Consider the following 20,113-nt stretch of genomic DNA (forward strand, 5'->3'; position numbering starts at 1 on the left):
AATGACTTATTATACATATATAGATGTATATATATATGAGTATATACGATGCATTCGTTTTATTATAAATGTTAAATTTAAATACATACAGACAACATAGAAATTATAGATTTGAAACCAATACGAGTGGGCTGGGCTGGCTGTTCTGTTGGACATTTACCCGATTGGTTTGTGATTGCAAATTACAAAATAATTATGGATAGAAAATTAACAGAATAGATTATTGGGTGGCACGATGATTCAAACAAGAATTTTTGTTGTGGTATATTGAGTGTGGTTCGTTTTGTTTTTATTTAGGTAAAGTATTTCAAGGTTTATTTTTAAAGACTTCACTTTACACGTTTTCTCCCGTTTTCCATCATTCGCTTAATTTCATACTAGATGTAAGTTTTTTTTTATATTTTATTTTTTATGGTTTTACGATAGTTTTGTTTGTTTTTGTTTAAAGATAAATAGCATTAAATCTTCGATTGTTGCTAGAATGTGGAAAAAAATTAAACTCAATGCAAAAAGAAAATACATTTAAAAAAAGTTAAAAATTATGAAATAATTTGTTTTTGTTGGTTTCGTTTTTTTTGTTTCATATGTGTATATATAATTTATATAAATTGCAACTATCACACGTGTCCGTCGCAGCTGGGAGGCGGGGCGGGAGGCGATTCTCCGCACTCCAGAGCCGGACAGACACACACATTGCCACAGATCCGTTGCGGACGAGCGCAAGAGGATCTTCGTCTTCATCGGCCGCTGGATCTGAACATTTTTTTTCTCTTATTTTTTGGAACGCTGCTGAAAACAACTGCAACTGGAATTTCTTTTTTTTACTTGAGAAACTTACACGAAAATGTAAATTTTACAAATATTCTTTTGTTGTTTTCGGTATCTTTTTTTATACAATACATTTTTAAACTTTACTATGCAAACTATGCAAAAACCTTTCCGCGCTGTTTTTTCCATCAAATTGAATTTCGTATTGTTTTTTTTTTTGTATTATAATTATTATTATTTGAAATGTTTTATGGTGTGTTTGTGTGTGGAATTCTGATTAGCACATTTTCTGGGGGGGTCTGTTGTGGGGGCTCTCTAAGCGTGTCAGATATGGAAATCGCTTTCGCTTCGTTTCTAAATGAATGGATAGTGAAGCGGAGCTTGGGGAGGCTTGTTCCTTTTTTTCTGTTTTATATTTAATTTATAATTAATATTATATGGTTTTGTTTTTTATTATAATCTTTCTTTCGGTTCTTATCTCATCACCAATCAATTATCAATTATGAAAATTTATTTTCGTGCCCCTATGAGAGCAGGTTCTTTTTTTTTAGGTATGTGTGTTCTCTTTTCTGTTTTTTTTTTTTTGTTAAATTTTTAAATAATTTTTTTATTTATAATTATCAGCATAAACTTTTCAAATCTCTCGTTGGAAATTTCATTTTCTGGAAGGATAAAAAGGATAATAATTAGTTGCATTATCAGTAGTTAATAGCCCCTTAAAACTAGAGCACATTCGTGGCATCACAAATTTAATACAAAGTTCTAGTAAGCGAACGGAAACATTTGATACGAATGACCCGAAATAAGAAAATTCTCTACGAGCAATTGGATACTTTCTATAACTAAATACGATAAAGATATCGACCGATTTCATAGACATTTGCTTGATTTTGAACACATTTTTGCGTTTCAGATAAATATAGATAGTAATTTCCAATATTATAGGAGACATTAGAAGAAGTATACCGCACTTCTTGAAATTCATATGTATCCGCGAATGTACTGCTTATGAAACTATCCATCCATCCTATAGATCTTTTAGACACTCACCTACAAAGGGACATCACTTGCAGCAGTTGTTCGTCGGTCGATTTGTTTCGTTCCCGTTCGGCCTTATGCTGCTTCCCTGATTGTTGGCGCCATCGTTCTTAGGTAGTTTCTTGGCTATAAATATTATAATTAAATTAGTCATTAAGTTGAGATTATTCAGCAGTTTTAATGGCTTACCAATGGCCAAAAAGATATCGTTGACATTCATGCCCGTCTTCGCAGACGTTTCCATGAACAGCAAACCATTCTCCTCGGCATATTGCTTCGCTTCATCAAACTCCACGACGCGAATGTTTGACAGATCCGCCTTATTGCCGGCCAGCGCAATGACAATGTTTGGTGAGGCCTAAGCAACGAAACATGGGAAAACGTTAGTATTTTATAAGTATTTCTTTTAATATTAGGTGTGGTATCGCTCCTTATATTCATTAATCGTTTAAGGTCTTCGAAAATTAAGATTATTTCCATTCTGTCTTTTTGTATACGGTTCTAGTAGATTAGCCTTTTTCTATGCGGTTCGAGAATGCGGTTTTCAAATATCCATGAAAATTTAGTTTCTTTTAGTTATTATGGTCCAAGGTTTACGCGACTTCTACCTTCACAAAAAAAGAACCTTCTCACTCCCCAAAATGAAACCCCAGTCAAGTGTATGAAAGCAATGAGGCGTGAATGAATGCACGGATGCCACAAAATAAGTTCAATGCCCCTTCCAACTGGGGGCCGCAATTCACAACGACAAAGAGAATTAACAATCATAAATGGCAATAATTCTCGTAAATAAACATATGTATATAAAACATTCTTTTGCACGAGATTGCATTGACCTTGCCCACAGAGACACTCTCTCGATTCCTGGCACACTCACTTGTTTATGCAGTTCCTTGACCCAGGTCTTTGCACGCTGAAAACTATCCTGATTCTGTATATCATAGACAACAATGGCGGCCTGCGCACCTCTATAATACATGGGAGCTAAGCTGTGATATCTGCAGACAGAAAGAGGTAAGGCATTAGGATTTAATTGAAATAAATATAATTTGATATTTATTTAATAGTTACCGCTCCTGGCCGGCTGTATCCCAAATTTCAAACTTCACCACAGTATCCTCTATGCAAATGGTTTGTGTTAGAAAAGCCGCACCTATCGTACTCTCCTGATATTCATGGAATTGTCCCTTGACAAAGCGCAGCACAAGCGACGATTTGCCGACAGCTGATTCGCCCAGAAGCACCAGCTTAAATTGGCAACTTTTGTTCTGAGAGGTTCCATTCGGTCGCTGTGCCGTTCCAGAGCCGGCACCGCCGCTGCGTGGTGTTGTGGCCATGATCAATCCGTGTCGCTTGTCGGGCTCCTCTTTTTTGTGTTGTTTTGGGATGCAATGCAAAACTGTTGATGCGGGGTGTATCGGTTTTATCGGACGGTTCCTGTATTCTGTGTGGTATGACGTACTCCCTCTCAGAGTGTGTGTGTTGCTATGTGGTGTATGTTATCTGAAAAGAGAGCAGGCCACATTATGGATTATTTGTGTCGTGGAAATATGAATAGTCATGTAAGCAGAGTGGCGCCTTTCGTTTACTTAATGACCGGACAAGACTAAACACAAATTTAATTCGATATGTATGTTCCCCCATACCATATGCATCAGCAGGCAGTGACAGAGAACGTACAGAGAGAATGAGAGAGCGCATAGCAATCAATAAATCTCATGGAAATAGAAAGCGAAACGCCCTTAAGGTTGCATTGAAAGCACAAATTGAATTCAATTATCATCATTAAGCCTGTATGACACTCAATTAAGTATCTAATGACACGAGCTGACCAATAGATTGCTATAAAATAATAATAAAATAATCTAATATAATAAATTTATTTAAATCACGATATCCAAATTCTGTCGGCATATTCAAGTGCTAATACAGTCTTAAAACGTGCTTAAATTAGCATAAATCTCTTTATATAGAATTTTCCCAGCATTATCATTAGTATTATTACTGCCCTATCATCTCACATGATAACCCACCCCGTGTTAAGATAATCTAAAAATCCCAAGAACCAGCAAAGATAAAACGACAAAAAAGAAAATGTTCACTGTCAAGAATGTGTTTAAAGATTGTTTGCGTGTCGCTGTTTCAGATTATTGCAACAAACCGAAGCAAAACGACAAAAACGGATAAACAAACAATTAGCAAACAACTAAAAATACTTGCCGGGAAACCTTAAAAATGTTGTTTAAGCGCAATTATTGTTTTTTTTTTGTTTCTTGTGCGCGTTTTGTCTTTAAACACAAATATAAAGGCCTAAAAGAAATAAAAATGAATTCCTATCTGTCTAGGGTTCTGTTATCTCTCTGTTACTCTACCAAATGTCAGCTACTTTGCTACGTTGATAATACTCGTACATAAGGATTTTCCTGATAATTTATTTCGAGGGCGGTACGTAATACAACAGACATTAATAATACATATGTACATACATACGAATATAAAAGGGGACGCCTCGTATTATTCACGGCTGGCAAATATGTATGTTTGTGCGACTCTCACTATCTGTTATCAGTGGCACTTTTGTGAATCATATCGCCACCATTTGCCTTCTGTTATCGAATCTAAAACAAAAATTTCCTCTCAAGTAGGAGTGTTACCTTACGTCCTCGTCAATTTCAATCTCCACAAATTAATTATCACATTAATGCTAAAAAGTACAGAGAAATCTACACAAGCAAGGGATCAGACTCTACAAATATCATGCGGGATCGTTGTATAGAAAACAATGATGTCTAGCTCCGGTAGTCGAGTGTTTGATACCCTAGCAGATCCATCGCTGCTGTGATGGTTAGAAAATGTTTTGCTTTAAAACTGACTAAATCTTTTCTTCTATTGATGTTGATTTATAATACATATTAATGCATGTATGGTTCATATGTTCGACTATCATTGCATCTCTGCGTTGCAAGCATTTGTTGTTAATCATTATACCTTCCGACAAAAGGGTATACAAATCATGCGGGATTCTTATTTGTAGAGAAATCGAGCGCATAGCGGAGAGTGCAAGTGGGAAAGAGTGGAACAGGGCGTACAGTGAGCAGAGAAGAGTGTAAATGAATGGAGAGTGGGAATGTAAGGGCAGGCAGCTGAAAGTGGGGGCGTTGCGCTGGCGGATGCTGTCAAGATTCTCTGATAAAAATCAATGCAAAATAAATTAAACAGTCAGCGTGAGGGGCGGCAGAGGGCGGCTGTTGCTGGCTGGAATTATAAGCAACACCAGCAGAAGCGGGTAGAGAGAAAGTAAAAGCATGGCATATTTGTTGCTGAGCATTATTAAGTTAAGCAAGGGGAAGAGAGAGACAGAAGACCTCTTTTTTTTCGCTTCCATTGTTTTTGTAGAGAGACTTACGGAGCAAAGTGCACAGTTAGGTTGTCAAGCCACACTCTCACTCTCTCTCACTCCAGCACTTGGTATGCGGCTAATTTACTCTTTTGTCTACCTAGCTCTCACTCTCTCACTCTTTCAATTGCGATAAATTTCACTGACAATTGCTTTTTTGTTTGTTCGTGAATGACGTATTTTAGCATTTTATGACAATTTTATAACAGTACCACACAAGAAAGACACTTTTCGAAACAATTTAGAAGCTATAAATTAAATTATAGACAAATTCGCTTGGGCTGTTTCAAAGCGAAAACTTCCATATCGAAGAGTTCAAACGCAATAGCAGCAACAGCAGCTGGCAAGGCGGCAAAACTCACCCACATACGGAAATTGCTAGCAAATATTAAATATGTATAGAACTTTAAAACTAAACGTCGGCCTTCGACCCGTCCGCGGAAAATTCAATAAAATATAAAACAACGTTCCAGCTTGGTTTCAGGAAATTACGGTACCCACACTGCTGCCGCTGGCGCTGCTTTGGTCTTGAAACAGCTGACGATGCGTCATTCAGACAAGTACCCACACAATCATCCACATGGGACCCAGAAGAGCGAAAGAAACAGAGGTAAAGTGTAGAGAGCGCCATAAACACGCACTTGCAACACAGCCATGGTCAATTAACTAGGATCAGAGTCACGAGTTGCCAAGAAGAATTCATATGCCTAATCTTAGGTCAGCACGTACCACCAATATGATTATCCGAATTCAGTGTAGTACTTTATCATTTATTAATGATTCTGTTGGTTTACTAAAATGATTGGTCAAATAACATATTCTATACTCACACACAGAATTGTATGTCAGCAAATAAAACTAAATTATTGGTTTGGAAATTTTCTGGAAAATTGATTAAAATCAGAGACCTAATTGTGTGCCCTTGGCTGTTGGATTGTCTCAGTTTAAAGTCAACAAGTGCAATTTTCTCACAGTAAGCATAACGGACCTCCATGAAAAGGAGAATAGGAATACACTTGGCAGCCAACACACAACAAACATACGGTATATATGTATACACTGTAGGTGATGGGGAGAGTATGATAAATCAATTCTCTCTTTGTCCCCCGGCAGCATTCTCAATTACACAAAATGCTAATTAAGCGAAATAAGACACAAATATAAACAAAATAGAAATTGAGAAAAAATGTGGATGCGATTTTGTTTACATTTCGGCTCCAAGGAAAATATTGTGTGAAGAAAGCCATCCAGCCTCAGGGAACGAGTGGGGGGGGGGGTCGGTGACTGGCACGATAAGAAACGGATTGCAGATAAATACACACAAGCACACACACACATGCACCGTAATTAAGACGCAAAACCAAGCTGAACAAAGAACAAGCAACAAGCAATTTTCATTGCCTGGAGAGGGAAAGAGTACATATTATTCGATAGATAATGAGACCCCGGTTCAGCTTAATGCGTCTCCTGCACCTGGGCTGCACTGGCTTTAATGTTGCGAAAATAGGAAACCTGATTTATTGCGCTATTGTCAACCACTGTGCACGCTGCAGTTGGAGCAGCAGCCGCCTATAGTGCCATCTCGCTTCGCCACACACGCTCGAATAAAACGCACCCAAAAATTCATGGCCATCTATCTCCCTCGCTCGCTCTCATTGCTTTCAGCGGACACAGTCTCTCAGCTCGGCTATGCTATCGATGACGATAATAATGGTGGAAAAAATTTTTACACAACTTTCTTAATTAATGGCAAAACAACAACGCAATATTGGGCTCCAACACTTGATTCTCATATTGTTACGCACATTGATTTTGCGAGAATCGATTTTTGCACACTTATTCCTGCTCTTTTCAGCAGCCACTTTGTTTTTAGACAGATAATTTGCGTTTCTCCGAAACGAAATCCTCTCTTTCTCCACCCAGTCCCCAACAAACACACGCAGACAGAGACGGAAAACGATTGACTTTTGAGTTCTTGTTTTTGACAATTTCGCAGGCGACGTCACGAATGTCCAGCGTTACTTGCACTTTTCGTGTATCCCAAGTGCAGCTTGTGGTTTTCGTTGCGTTTTTCACTGTGTTTGCAATTAGTTGGCCCAGGTTATTGCTAAAACTTACAACTTTCTATCTATTTTTTATCCACGAACATCGAACATAGAGGTATCAAACCAAAGAGGGCACTATCGATAGTATCGATATTTTACTGCTAGCCTCTACTATCGACGGTTTTGCAACTATCATGATAGTATCGAGCTACAGTCGTTGCGCTTTTGATATGTTTGGATTGGCTGCTATAAAATACGGAAGGCACATTTGTAAACAAATCGACAGGTGGCATCTAATTTTTATAAGGGAGAAGTTCCTGAAAGGTTTCAATGGTTTTTTAATAATTATTTGAGCCCGATACTATTACGATAGGATCGATTGTTTTTTTCAAAACATTCAACGTTGATATTCCTCGAATTTGATATTCCGTTTAATATTACTAGCTAGTTTGCCCTCTCAGCCCTAAAAAAATGATTTTTTCCGATAGATACCTTAATTTTCTACAAGATTGGCAAGCTTTCAGAAGTCCTTTTTATTGCATTGTTTACATAAAAAGGTTCAAACAAAAACGGCCAAAGCATAAAACGTAAATGTTGACAAAATGTGACGTCGGTGTTGCTGGTCAACCAAGTTTCTTCTATGCGTATGTACTTTTGTATACCTTATTTCTTTTAATTGATGTTAAATGTTTTGTTCCAAGCTCCATTGAAACATTATTTATGATTTTATCCTAGATTGACATGTTTTTTTACCTATAGATGCACATATTTGTGTTTTATAAATACATATATCCCGGTTCTGATACCTATTATTGGTACCCGTGAGCTGCAAAATTTCGTTTATATCTTTAAAACAGAGTCTGAGTAGTTTCTGCATTAATTGGAGCCTGAAATTACAAACAATATCTCTATTCTATAACATCAATTTTCCCAAGGTATGCAGATTGTCGCACAACAATGCTGCTACTTCATTTCCCAATGTTGCTGAAAATTTTCCCATACAAATCAAATGTATCTTACGGCGTTCCCGTTAAGAACATGTGGCTCACACCACGAAAAAGAGAGCAAATTTTGAAATGAGTTTGGCGGTCATTTTGAAAAGTAAATATATGGATAAATAAATATTTCACTTGATTTGTTTTGTCGAGAGTGACAGGAACCTCAGAAACGTAATTTTCAAAATATGCCGTAAATATACTAAGGAAACGAACTAAGCCCACTGAATCCCCCCTCTATTAAAAAAGGTGAACGACTTGTGTATAACCGCGGAAAATAAAGCTGTTTTTAAATTCTTCTTTTAGATCCATTCTTCCTCTTTACGTGCACACAAAATTAACACGATTTTACCACCACCTGGAATGCGGTAAAAATGTTCAAGTTTCATAATTTTCTGGAGACCTCATGGGTCGACTATGGGCCAACGGTCCTTTCGAAATCATATTCCTTGATTTTGAAATTAGATTTAACATTACTATTTAGCTTTGGCCCTTAGCGCTAAATATATAGTTTTTTCCGATTGATAAATAAATTGTATGCAAGATTGATCTATTTTAAGGAATCCCCTTTTTTATTTGATTTTTTAGAAAATAAGGATTAAACAGAAGAGATTAAATATATATAGCATAGAAATGAAACGCAAGTAGGAAAAAACCGTTACGTCACTTGAACACTTGTTGCATGTCAACCGGTAGTACGGACATTTGTATACCCTATTTCATTTAATTAATGTTAAAATTCAGTTTTCCAAGCTGCTTTTAAGCATTTATAATGACATTTCTTAGATTGACATGTTTCTATTATACATATGTTTTCTGTATATATTCTCGATACATATTCTCCGTACCTGTAATCTGAAAAATTGTGGTTAAGATAACTTCAAAACAGAGACTGAGTTGTTTCCGCATTTTTGGAGCCTGGGATGACAAACATCTCCTCAACTCTATTATGTCCATTTTCCCAAGGGTATTTTATTAGTCCAAATTGTTGCGGGAAATGTTGCAAGTGTTGGATTAATGTTGTAAACATTTTTTCCATACAACTTTTTATCCATGAACATCGGACAACACTGACGGACAACTATCGATGATGTGAAATATCGGGCGACATAACATATGGATTTTGATTTTAGAGATGTGCCAATACCGTGATTTTAGAACAGAATGTATCAAGAATATGAATCAGAAGCAAGATATATATATATAACGTAATCCCTAAATTTAACATTAATTTAAGGAATTTTACTATACAGTGTCATACTCCACAGAAAAGTAGTTGATATGTAACAAATGTGTAGTTAGTTAGCATGTACAAAGAGACACATTTTTGTTGAGCTTTTTTTATTAAGCCTTATTTTATGAACAATTCATTCAATGGTAGTCCTTAAAATAGGGTTGGTTGTAGAGAATTGATTTATCAATCGGATAAAATTATTTGTTCTATGGTGAAACTCCTTTAAATATTAAACCGGATACCCGAATATCAAAGTTAAGGAATATGATCTTCATTGGTATATTTACGGTATATCATGAAAATAAGAAGGTACATTTCGGTATATTTTCGACGGTATATTTGACCGATAAATGCGCGGTAACACTGGTTCGCAGCAATAACAAGTGAAAACGTAAGAAAAAAGTGAGAAAAACTGCAAGAGCAGAACATCTTTCTGCTCGCATAAAACATAAAAAGTGAAAAAAGTTAGTTACAATGTGAAATTATAAATTATAAACACTGCCGCGTCCTATAAAAATCTGAGATCGCACTCTCACACACACCAACACACAACTCGTACGATTGCCAATCGCTGCTGCGCCTCCTTCCACGCACACACACAGACACACAGTTGCGCCTTTCGTCATCTCTCTCTCTCTGTCTCTCACATCGTCGCAACGTCGCAAATTCCAGAAAGGAGCCACAAAAAAACCAACAAATCACAGAATCCTTGCGTTGCGTGAAATCACAGCATACTGCTTGCAAAGGTGTGTAAGTCCTTCCTTAGAAGCTCCTTCCCCTCTTCGCCCCCCACGCTGCACCTAAACATTATTGATTTTAGGTTTTTGTTCGAGTGGAAATTTTGCAGAAGAAAACAACAAATTCCAAGTAAAACAAAGTTCTAAGCCTGCGATCGGATGGGTGCCCACCTGGCCTCATGGCCTCGGGGCGGTGGCCCACCCAGTCGCAGGAAGTCTCAAATAACGTTTATATATACACACCCGATCGGAGGGGTTCGGTCGGTGCCTTGCCTGCCTATTTGGGATTTGCGTATATCCGCCTTCCCCTTCTGATTTTCATTATATAAACCATAGGAAAGTTTTTTATTTTTTATTTGCTAATTCCAGACGTTTTTTCCTCCACAGATGTTGCGGGCCCTGCGACAGTGAAACCCAGTTTTCTAGGCCTCCCCCCCCTCCCCACCACCCGTTTTCGGGGGGCCTGACACACGAGGAGCATGTTTAAGAAGATCTTCACGTACATACAAAAAAATGCCAGCAGCTCCAACATGTTCAGCCCAACAACGACACCCACAGCCACAGCAGCAGCAGAAGCAACAGTGGCAGTGGCACCATTGAATGCCCATGAGGATGGCGCTGCCACGCGGCGACGCATCGAGTATGAGGAGGAGGCACAGGACAGTGGGCTCTTGCTGGAGGAGGACGAGGAGGAGGAGGAGTTCATTATGGAGGATGACATTGAGCGTCAAATCAAGACATCCATAATCGATGCCACTAAAGTGCATGCTGCCAAGGCCAAGGCCATGGCTATGACGCTGCCGCTGCCGACCAATCTTCAAATGGATGATGAGCTGGCAGACTTTGCCAACGAACCGGTGACGCCCAACGATGGCGAACTCGACGAACAGTTCCTGGAACTGGATAATTTTCCCAACAATGAAATTATCGTCCTGGGCGGCACAGATCTGCTCAACACTTCCCTGGCCGCGGACAACATTTCCGAGGACCCCCTGGCCATAGACAATATTCTGGACTCGTCTTCGGTGACCACCAACGAGGAGGTGGACACCAGCGGTGATTTGCTTTGGCTGAAGCTCAACACGGAATCGGAGCCGCTTAATGGGAGCTCAGGTGGTGGCAGCAGCAGCAGCGTCGTGGTGCCCCAGGCGAAACAGCAGCAGCAGGCGGCCAAGACCAAAGAAGATGAGATGCGTGACGGTGGCTCCGACTCGGGTTTGGGCAGCGAAACGACCAGAATTACGCTCAAGCAGCAGTCATCAGCTGTGCCCGAGCCAAAGCGTTCGAATCTGAAGCGCCGGCTGGAGGATAACGAGAGCGATGCCATCGATCTGGTGCCCGATATGTCCGGCGCTGCACTCTCGACAACCAGCACCGTGGCCGCACAGAAGCGACCGAAGCGCAGCATCAACTTTGACAATGTCAAAATCTACTATTTCCCCCGGCAGCAGGGATTCAGCTGTGTGCCCACCCTCGGCGGCTGTACGCTTGGTATGGGTGCGCGCCACATTGCCTTCAAGACGATGACCCTGGCGGAGCATGCAGCGGAGCTGAGGCGTGCGCATCGCAGCCAGAATCAGGATGTGCAGCCGCGTGGCTCGAGCAGCGACGATACCGAGGAATCGGAGGAGGATTTCCTCAGCGAGGGCAGCGGCTCGGATGCGGACGATGGCTCCAATGGTTTCCTCACGACAATGTCGCCCAAGCAGCGTCGTGCGCTGCTCAAGGCGGCGGGCGTGCGCAAGATCGATGCCAGCGAGAAGATCGAATGCCGCGACATCCGGAACTCGCGCGAAGTGTGCGGCTGTTCGTGCCGCGAGTTCTGCGACCCGGAGACCTGCGCCTGCAGCCAGGCGGGCATCAAATGCCAGGTGGATCGCTCCATGTTCCCCTGCGGTTGCTCGCGTGAGGCCTGCGGCAACACCGTCGGCCGCGTCGAGTTCAATCCAACGCGTGTGCGCACCCACTACATTCATACGGTGATGCGGCTGGATCTGGAGCAGCGGCAGGGCGCCCAGGGCCACATACAGCAACAGCCTCCGCAGAGCAGCTCCCTGACGTACTCTTCCGTGGGCGCAGGTGTGCCCAGTGGCGCTGTGGCTTCCCCCACGGCCGCCGCCTCTCACTGTTACTTCATGCAAACGCAATCGAACTATAGCTCGGGCTATGCTTCGCCCGCGTACACGCCCGAGAGCAGTGTCAGCTACTACCAGCAGCAGCAGCAGCAATCTGTGGTGGTGGTGTCTCCTCCCATACCGACCACTGTCCAGCAGCAGACACAGAGCAGCTATGCGACGGCCTATGCCCAGTTGGATGGCCTGGATTCGGGTCTGTTCGCCACGGGAAGCAATGCCACACCTTCCTACGGGGAACTCTATCAATCGCTGAGCTACGGCAGTGCCCAGGTTAGTGGCTACCAGAATCCAGACTAAAGGATTGTGCCTTGATTGTAAACCTTTTTTTTTTTTTTGCAGCTCACTTCCTACCAGTCCGCCTATCAGCCGCTCTCCGCATCGCCCGTTGCCGTGGCACCCAGTGGCGGTTTTAGCTCCTGTTCGGTGCCATCGGCGCCGCCCTTCGGTAATGCCACAACGACAGCGTCGAGCAATGCCCAATATCAAACCACCGCCGCCTCCATGACTGCTGCCTCATCGATCAGTGGCAGCAGCAGCAGCATTAGCAGTTGCAATCGTCTCAGTGGTACCACCACCGCCTCCACCGCCGCCGCTGCCGCTGCCGCCTCCGCCACGACCAATGATTTCATTAGCCTAAACTCACCGCTAGCCAGTTCCTCGCGCCTCTCCCAGATCAATGATCTGCTGCAGCACAATCGTAATACCACCGCCGCCTTGGTGGCCGTCTCCGAGGGTTACAGTGGCGGCGTCAGAACCAGCTCTTCATCATCTACGATCGACTCCATTGATACGCCGCCCATTGTTGAGGATGCGCAGCGCAGCTGCATGACCTTTGAGGCGTTGCCGCCGCCACTTGTCAATCCCACGCCCATTGTGGCAGTGGTGGAGAGCAAAATGCCAACGATAGCGGGCGTGCAACCAACGCCGCCCTTAGCGCCACAGCCACGCCAGCCGCTCGATGTGCAATCCCTGACAGAAAACGCATAAAACAGACGTATGGGAACAACCAAGAGACAGAGAGAGAGAGAGAGAGCTGGGAATAGTTTTTATAGCAATTGTACACAGCAAAAGACTTCATTACGTTTAAGGCAATGGCAACGGCGACAGCGACATGGCAGTGGCAGTGGCAGTGGCAAGCCTTCCACACACACACACACACACACATACACACTCACACCCTTGTAAAAATCATCTTTTTATTGTTAAAAAACAAAATTCTAGTTAGTCTCGTAAGTGCGAAAAATGTAATTTAAAAAAATTTGCAAAATTTGCTTAAGTTTTTTTTCGTTGCTTCCGGCGAAAATGAATACGTTTTTCTACCATTATATAATGTATAATGTTTTGTTAGCCACTTAAGAAAATGGTTTCTCAATTAATTTTTTTTTGTGTTAACTAAAAATCTAAGGCAAGAAATGTTTAAAATTCCTTATCTTATTTATTTTTAGTTCCAACGAATTTCCAAAAAAAAACAAAAAAAACTAATAGTGTCGCTAAATATGATTTAACAATTGCAAATTAACATTTAATAATTTCTAATATAATATTAATATATATTCTATTTTTTTGTATTCTTGCATTTAGTTACAAAACACAAAACTAATTAATGAATTTTGTTCTAATTTTCCTCTGGTTTTAAGCTGCGTTTAAGTATTCATTTAGTTGTTAAGTTCCACTAATTTCCGACCTTTAATTAAATATTTTATTCCTAATTAAACACAAAAAACCACAAATGGCAGCAACAATAACCATTAGAGCATTGATTTATTAATATTGTATATGCTCGATAAAGTATATTGATTATAAACAGAGAGCAGAAAAAACGATACGAATGCAACATGAAAGTGAACAAAATAATAAAAATAAAAATAAAGAAAGGAAAAAAATCATTGCAAATTATTTGAATCACAATATTAAATACAAAAATAATAGAACCAGAGTTCAATGAATACTACAAGAATTTAGGAACCGATTCAGGGTAAAAGGTTTTCTACATATCAAAATTTTGCCTAATGTTCTTTACAAATTATTAGTTTGAAAATAAGCAAAATATTTGTATTCTTACAGTTCCAAACCCTTGGGGGAAAAAGAAAGAATGGTCTGTCGGTCATAGTGACGTACCAACAGAATACATAGACGCTAACAAGGGCTGTCCTCAAGACCATCACAATGAACGAGTTCACTCTGAACATCTTTAAAAAAACGTGCTATATGTGAAAGTGTATTTAATGATTAAATTCTGGGGCACTGACAATAAGACGAAGATAATTTAAGTTTCTATCTCCACGGCATTAGGAGAAATCCCTGCATAGAACATCTTTGTTGTGTCTCCTGCAAGTTGATCCACTAATCTGAAATCTCTAAAATTATTTGAAATTTCCTATTTTAAACTCCATATACTTATTTAAATGTTTTCTTTATTCTTACAGGCTCTGTGGCATGCAGCCCCTCCTATTGTCAAATCTCAGGAAAAATTCTTTTGATATAAAATAGAATTAGATTGCAAGAAATATTGCCACAAATTTAGATTCTTTGATGCAGGATTTGTATTAAAAAAAACTTGTTCTTAATTTTATTTGCTATTAGCTTAAGCTGGAAAATTAAGGCAAGTTCTATTCGATTTTAATTGCGATAATGTAAATTTTGTTTTGAATTTAATTTTCACAAAATTTAAAAAGATTTTCAATAGATTTTGTATCAGATTTTAATAGACTAAACTTTGGGGGACGGGACTCTAACAAATTCATTGTAAAGTCCACTCAAATTCCAATGAATATTTTGCTAAAGTTTAATTGAGTGAAAATACTTATCCATAAGTACACCCAAGATGTTCTATATATTCCTACACCTAAAACTCATCAAAAGTAACACCAATTTGTCGCCTCATCTGCTCGCTAATGGCTATAATCTCCAGACTGGCGGCATGTGGAAACTTTGGACTCTCCAGCAGCCGCTTTTCGATGCAGCGACGCACCTCCTCCGCCTCGTAGCGCAGCCCACAGGTGTTTGTATAATGAAAATCAAATTTAGCTTTGGGCAAAGGCCACAATTCGGGTGGACCATTGGAGCGGGCCAGCTGTGTGCAGCACCAATAGTTGGAGAGCTGTCAAAAGAAGGAAGAAAAAACAAAGAAAAAGTATGCAATGTTGTCACTGATAATCCCATTGATCTGTAGGTCAGAGAGAGAGATAATGCCTCACCTTAATCTCGCCTTTGGTGCCCACAATAACAGCATCGTTCTCCAGATTCTCCAGGCCAGTGACCAAAGCCACCAATCGACGCCCATCGCCATAGTCGAGTATGAATTCGGTTTGAACATCCACGCGATCTTTATTCAGCTGCGTGCCACTTGGAAGGATCTTGACGGGCGAGCTACCAAACACAAATTGTCCTAGTTGCAAAGCATAAACGCCCAGATCTAGGATAATGGAACCACCTAGCTCTCGATTGCTGACACGTTCGACATGCGCCAAGCGAAAGCCATGCTGCACCTTCACGAGGGTCACCTCGCCAATGGCATCGCTCTGTAGCAGTTCCCGGAGACGTTCGTAGCTGGGAAAGAAGCGTGACCACATGCCTAAAGCGAGCAGAAGAAATCTCCATTAAAATATGACTTAAATCTCTCTTCACCCAGTCTCACCTTCCATCAGGAAAACGCCACGCTGCTCTGCCAACGCATACAGCTCCTTGGCCTGATCCACACCCAGACACATGGGTGTCTCGCAGAGCACATGCTTGCCCCTGGACACAAGCAGATGCACGACAGCATAGTGAAAGGGATTCAGCGTGCCCACATACACCACATCCACCTCTCGATCCAAAGCCAAGTCATCGAAACCATTATAGTGTCGTGGTATTTGATTTCTTTGGGCAAACTCCTGCGCCCTCGGGCCATCTACATCGGCCACAGCCACCACCACATGACGGGACTTCTCAATGGTGCCGAGAGCCGTGACAAAGTCCTGGGTAATCCTACCAGCGGCTGCTATGCCCCAGTTCAAAGTGGTTGCTTGACTCTGCATTGTTCCGCGGCTTTGGCGTCTTCTGTCTCTCTGGCTCGTGTCCGGGCTGCTACTGACGCCATATGATAATGATACGTAGTGCCGAGTAGAGTCCCGAGTACTATCAGTCCACGGCATCTGCATTCATTGCACTTTTGCATTGCATTCCGACTGATAACGAGACATTCAGCATGGAGAGCAGCCCCACAAGCACCAAGCCTCTAAATGCCGATGATGCTAAAGCGAATGGGAAAACTATTTAAATTTTATTATACTTTAAGCGTTAGAATGTATTCCAAAAGGTTCTTTGGAAAGATAAACAGCTCTAAAGAGTTTTAGGAACCAATTCTCATTATATTTTCTTCTCTTTATCCTTTTCTTAGAGCTAAAAGTATCAAAAAAGATGCCGAAAGATTCCCTGTAGGTTTCCTTAAATATTCTCCCATTCCGTTCTCTTTTCTTTAACCTCTATTCATAGTTAAATCAAACTGAAACCATTTAGAGACTCACCTGAAACAATTCTCTGTAAATATTTTCCATTTCCGCAATCATTTCTCAATTCTCGAAGGCATCTCAAGGTCTGTTACGGATCTCTGTAGGGGCACACTCTATAGCTTTCAAGTGTTCTACGCAAACGAAACAATGGGGCATTGGCGTAATTGCTGCTTATCACTCAGAGGACGAGCCCCTTTTTCCATTCCTGACTATCAAAAGATAAGCCACCAACGTCAACACGTCAATGGCAAAAAGTACAGTTGTGTAAAAGGTTTGATAGCCCCCAGAAATGTGTCAAATAAATGTGGAAGAAGTTTAAAATTAAAAGAATTAATAGAACTTTAGGGTGTAAAATTGATTTATGATGGGTTTTTTGTATAACCTTTAATATTTTCCCCCCTAAGAAGTCCGCCATTGCAGAACTTCTAGCTCGAACAGACGCCTAACCATGATAAGATATAGCACACCCCGCCAGACCGTAAGATAAGAGGAACCCCAGCCACTGCCCCCCCTCATTTGTACACGAAGAATAAATTCCGGCACGCATTGAAAACGTGATCTATAGCACACATACATATGTATATAAGTGGAAATTTTGTGCTCAATCATGTTATTCCAATCCAAAAGATAGGGAGAACTTCGACCTAGGGGAATGAATGTCATTTAACAATCAATATGCCGCGCATCTTATCGCAGTGTTTGTTCAATCGAAATGAGCAAGTGCCAACATGGCCAAGAGGCTGCCACAGTGTTTAAGTGTATAAGACAATATTTAATATATTTAATGGGTTGGGTGTGGGGCTAATACAATCTATAAATTTATTCCTCATCGTATTTGTTCAGCACACCGATCTGTTTGCGGATGGTATCCTGAATTTCGGCAAAGAGCAGACTGTCCGCATAGCTGACAGTTTTGTTCTCAACATCGCCGGCTACTATGGATTGACGCACTGCCTCCGCCTCGTAGCGCATGGCCTCGGAGTTGCCATAATTTGTGGCATATTTGCCCTTGGGCGGCACCCACTCCTTCTCCTTGCCATCAATGTCAATCAGTTTGTTGGGTGTCCAAAAGTCAATCAGCTGTGAATTGGAACAATTCACATTAAAAACTATACTCCAACAATCGAAGGCGCCTCAAATGCCTACCGTCACTTGTCCCTTGGAGCCCTTTATGACTGCGGTATTGTCCAGCTTTTCCTTCGAGGAGAAACGCATGCGTGCCGTGCGTCCACCGCTGTAGGTCAATGTGGCACTCACATCATCGTCAATGCCCTCGGCATTGGTGGTGCCAGTCGATTCGATTTTCTGTGGCTTCTCCTGGAAGGCCCACTGCGACACCTGAATGGTGTACACGCCCAAATCGTAGACCACACCTCCACCCAGCTCGCGTTTCCTTTAAAGCATAACAGAGAATAGTTTTTACATGGGAACTATCAGGGTTAAAGGAGGGTTTCGTCTCCGACTCACTGCAAGCGATCCACATTGGCCAGGGGGAAACCAAAGTTGACCACCACCTCTTTGATCTCGCCCAATTGTCCGCCGGCGGTCAGCTCACGGACACGCTGGTAGGCGGGCAAGAAGCGCGACCACACAGCCTCCATGAAAAAGCGTTTGTTTGCCTTGGCGGCGCTAAGGATACCCTCCACTTGCTTCTTGTTCATGGCCAGAGGCTTTTCGCAGAGCACATGCTTGCCATTGTTCAACATTAGCAGGGAGACCTCATAGTGCTGGGGATTCAGGACGCCAATATAGACGACATCTATGGGAAATAGGCGACACATTAATACTGCTCTTGGAGGGGTTATGAATGCCACCCGGTACTCACCCACATCTTTGCTCTTGGCCAGCTCATCGTAGCTGCCGTATGCGGTAGGAATCTCGTGTTTCTTGGCAAACTCCTGGGCACGATCCAGCGCGCGGGCAGCAATTGCCTGCACCTTGTGCTCGCTGGCGGGCAGTGTGCTCAGTGCGATGACAAAATCCTCGCTGATCTTTCCAGCCGAAGCGATGCCCCAACGTATGATTTGTGCCATGTCTGTCGAGTGATCTGTGAATGAGGAGTGTTGTGGCCGGCAGTGTGCGGCGTTTATTAAATAGCGAAAAAAATATGTGAGTGTGTGCGGTGTGCTCTTATCAGTTAAGAGAGAGAGAGAGAGATCCTCTCCTGAAACACTTGTGTGGTTTATCTTTTGGCTGGCAATTGTTTTGAATCTTAATTTACAGAAGGAGCTCGCGCCTATTTCACAATGTTATTGAGTTTGACCTTGCCGGGGGGTGTACGCCCAACCATTACTTGACATATTTTTGAGGTGTGCGATTGTCATCAAGTGACGATGAACGAGCCCTCTGAAAGCAATTTATTGCGCTATTCATTCGAACACAGCGACGTTCGGAAGGGGTTCTAATCAGATGCCAGTGTTTCGGAAACCTGAAAACTGGGAACACTATTACCTGGAATAACTGAGTTCTGTTTGGTTTTGTGTTTCGTGATTAGTGATCAACAAATGGTCGGTTCTAATATACCAGATGCCAATGTACGAAATTGGCTCAATTTCCAAGCCGCTCTGACAGTCAAGTTTCTTTTTGGCTTCTGGCAACAGTGGGGGTATTTTATGGATAGCGTCCTTACATTCACATAAAATTGAACACAGTTTTCCACAGGCAATTGCTTTCACAAATCTTCCATGTTTTTCAGCCTTTCGTAGTCATCTTTATTTCGGCAGGAGCCCACGTATGACGAGTCGTATTTTGTTCCAGAGGATTGCCTCCTGTTCCAACAGAGTTCGAAGCTCATACGTAGCTTGTAGTTGCAGTTTTTCTGGACGAAACTGTCCCACAGATAATATGATAGCTTCATCATTTTTCCCCAAGTGTGGAAGATTTTTAAGATGGCTCACTTCACATACTCTTCTAATATTTAAGCCGCCCCTTTACAGTTTCCCTGGAAACGTATTTGCTTGGATTGGCTTTGGCAACAGGTGTTTGAACGATTTAAAAAAATGTTTTGTTCGATGAATATATAATATATATATATATTTATATATATATACATACATATATCACAAAGCGCTTTGCATAATTAAATGCGGCACAACCTTGAACACATGTCAACCGGCAAATGTTCTTTTTTATAATTACACTCCTATCCAACCACCCACAAACCTAATTAAATTGCGCTCTTACCCTGAACTTGAAGCAGAACTATGATAAAACTTTCCACTGAATTCAGTTCTATTTATACACAATCTACGGCTGAGGTGTCCGACTTTAA

General features: G+C 41.4%; 4 protein-coding genes across 5 annotated transcripts; 1 reads left to right on the plus strand and 3 right to left on the minus strand.

The window, feature by feature from the left end:
- Nucleotides 1-1,818: 1,818 nt before the first annotated feature.
- LOC111078231 (ras-related protein Rab-5B-like) lies at nucleotides 1,819-7,405 on the minus strand. 2 transcript variants are annotated; one of them, XM_041593750.1, is made up of 5 exons: nucleotides 7,322-7,405; nucleotides 2,878-3,309; nucleotides 2,684-2,804; nucleotides 1,996-2,164; nucleotides 1,819-1,932 (listed from the first exon to the last, which is right to left on the minus strand). In XM_041593750.1, the coding sequence occupies exons 2-5, from the start codon at nucleotides 3,141-3,143 to the stop codon at nucleotides 1,832-1,834; spliced, it is 657 nt and encodes a 218-aa protein (XP_041449684.1). In that variant the 5' UTR covers nucleotides 3,144-3,309; nucleotides 7,322-7,405; the 3' UTR covers nucleotides 1,819-1,831. The 2 variants fall into 2 exon arrangements, with proteins under 2 accessions (XP_041449684.1, XP_041449685.1); XM_041593751.1 differs by lacking the exon at nucleotides 7,322-7,405 and adding an exon at nucleotides 7,009-7,275.
- A 2,422-nt stretch (nucleotides 7,406-9,827) lies between these two features.
- Nucleotides 9,828-13,472, plus strand: LOC111078206 (cysteine/serine-rich nuclear protein 1). The gene is made up of 3 exons (XM_022372780.2): nucleotides 9,828-10,223; nucleotides 10,602-12,619; nucleotides 12,689-13,472. Exons 2-3 carry the CDS (start codon nucleotides 10,694-10,696, stop codon nucleotides 13,334-13,336), a joined length of 2,574 nt encoding a protein of 857 aa, XP_022228472.2. The 5' UTR covers nucleotides 9,828-10,223; nucleotides 10,602-10,693; the 3' UTR covers nucleotides 13,337-13,472.
- Nucleotides 13,473-14,558: 1,086 nt separating this feature from the next.
- Nucleotides 14,559-16,426, minus strand: LOC111078215 (trans-1,2-dihydrobenzene-1,2-diol dehydrogenase). The gene is made up of 3 exons (XM_022372792.2): nucleotides 15,987-16,426; nucleotides 15,547-15,923; nucleotides 14,559-15,449 (listed from the first exon to the last, which is right to left on the minus strand). Exons 1-3 carry the CDS (start codon nucleotides 16,366-16,368, stop codon nucleotides 15,195-15,197), a joined length of 1,014 nt encoding a protein of 337 aa, XP_022228484.1. The 5' UTR covers nucleotides 16,369-16,426; the 3' UTR covers nucleotides 14,559-15,194.
- Nucleotides 16,427-17,593: 1,167 nt separating this feature from the next.
- LOC111078223 (trans-1,2-dihydrobenzene-1,2-diol dehydrogenase) lies at nucleotides 17,594-20,106 on the minus strand. The gene is made up of 5 exons (XM_022372803.2): nucleotides 20,026-20,106; nucleotides 18,668-18,889; nucleotides 18,310-18,601; nucleotides 17,989-18,235; nucleotides 17,594-17,922 (listed from the first exon to the last, which is right to left on the minus strand). Exons 2-5 carry the CDS (start codon nucleotides 18,873-18,875, stop codon nucleotides 17,662-17,664), a joined length of 1,008 nt encoding a protein of 335 aa, XP_022228495.1. The 5' UTR covers nucleotides 18,876-18,889; nucleotides 20,026-20,106; the 3' UTR covers nucleotides 17,594-17,661.
- Between the last annotated feature and the right edge of the window lie 7 nt (nucleotides 20,107-20,113).

This window comes from Drosophila obscura, unplaced genomic scaffold (assembly GCF_018151105.1).
Source record: "Drosophila obscura isolate BZ-5 IFL unplaced genomic scaffold, ASM1815110v1 contig_200, whole genome shotgun sequence".
NCBI lineage: Eukaryota > Metazoa > Arthropoda > Insecta > Diptera > Drosophilidae > Drosophila > Drosophila obscura.

Coding starts and splice junctions, on each gene's coding strand:
- LOC111078223 (XM_022372803.2), bottom strand. CDS start 18,875: ATGGCACAAATCATACGTTGGGGCATCGCTTCGGCTGGAAAGATCAGC. Junction 18,236..18,309: donor GCCAATGTGGATCGCTTGCA/GTGAGTCGGAGA, acceptor TATGCTTTAAAG/GAAACGCGAGCTGGGTGGAG. Junction 17,923..17,988: donor GCTCCAAGGGACAAGTGACG/GTAGGCATTTGA, acceptor TCCAATTCACAG/CTGATTGACTTTTGGACACC.
- LOC111078206 (XM_022372780.2), top strand. CDS start 10,694: ATGTTTAAGAAGATCTTCACGTACATACAAAAAAATGCCAGCAGCTCC. Junction 12,620..12,688: donor TGAGCTACGGCAGTGCCCAG/GTTAGTGGCTAC, acceptor TTTTTTTTGCAG/CTCACTTCCTACCAGTCCGC.
- LOC111078231 (XM_041593750.1), bottom strand. CDS start 3,143: ATGGCCACAACACCACGCAGCGGCGGTGCCGGCTCTGGAACGGCACAG. Junction 2,805..2,877: donor GATACAGCCGGCCAGGAGCG/GTAACTATTAAA, acceptor TTCTGTCTGCAG/ATATCACAGCTTAGCTCCCA. Junction 2,165..2,683: donor TCAAGGAACTGCATAAACAA/GTGAGTGTGCCA, acceptor TTCGTTGCTTAG/GCCTCACCAAACATTGTCAT.
- LOC111078215 (XM_022372792.2), bottom strand. CDS start 16,368: ATGCAGAGTCAAGCAACCACTTTGAACTGGGGCATAGCAGCCGCTGGT. Junction 15,924..15,986: donor TGGCGTTTTCCTGATGGAAG/GTGAGACTGGGT, acceptor TGCTCGCTTTAG/GCATGTGGTCACGCTTCTTT. Junction 15,450..15,546: donor GCACCAAAGGCGAGATTAAG/GTGAGGCATTAT, acceptor TTCTTTTGACAG/CTCTCCAACTATTGGTGCTG.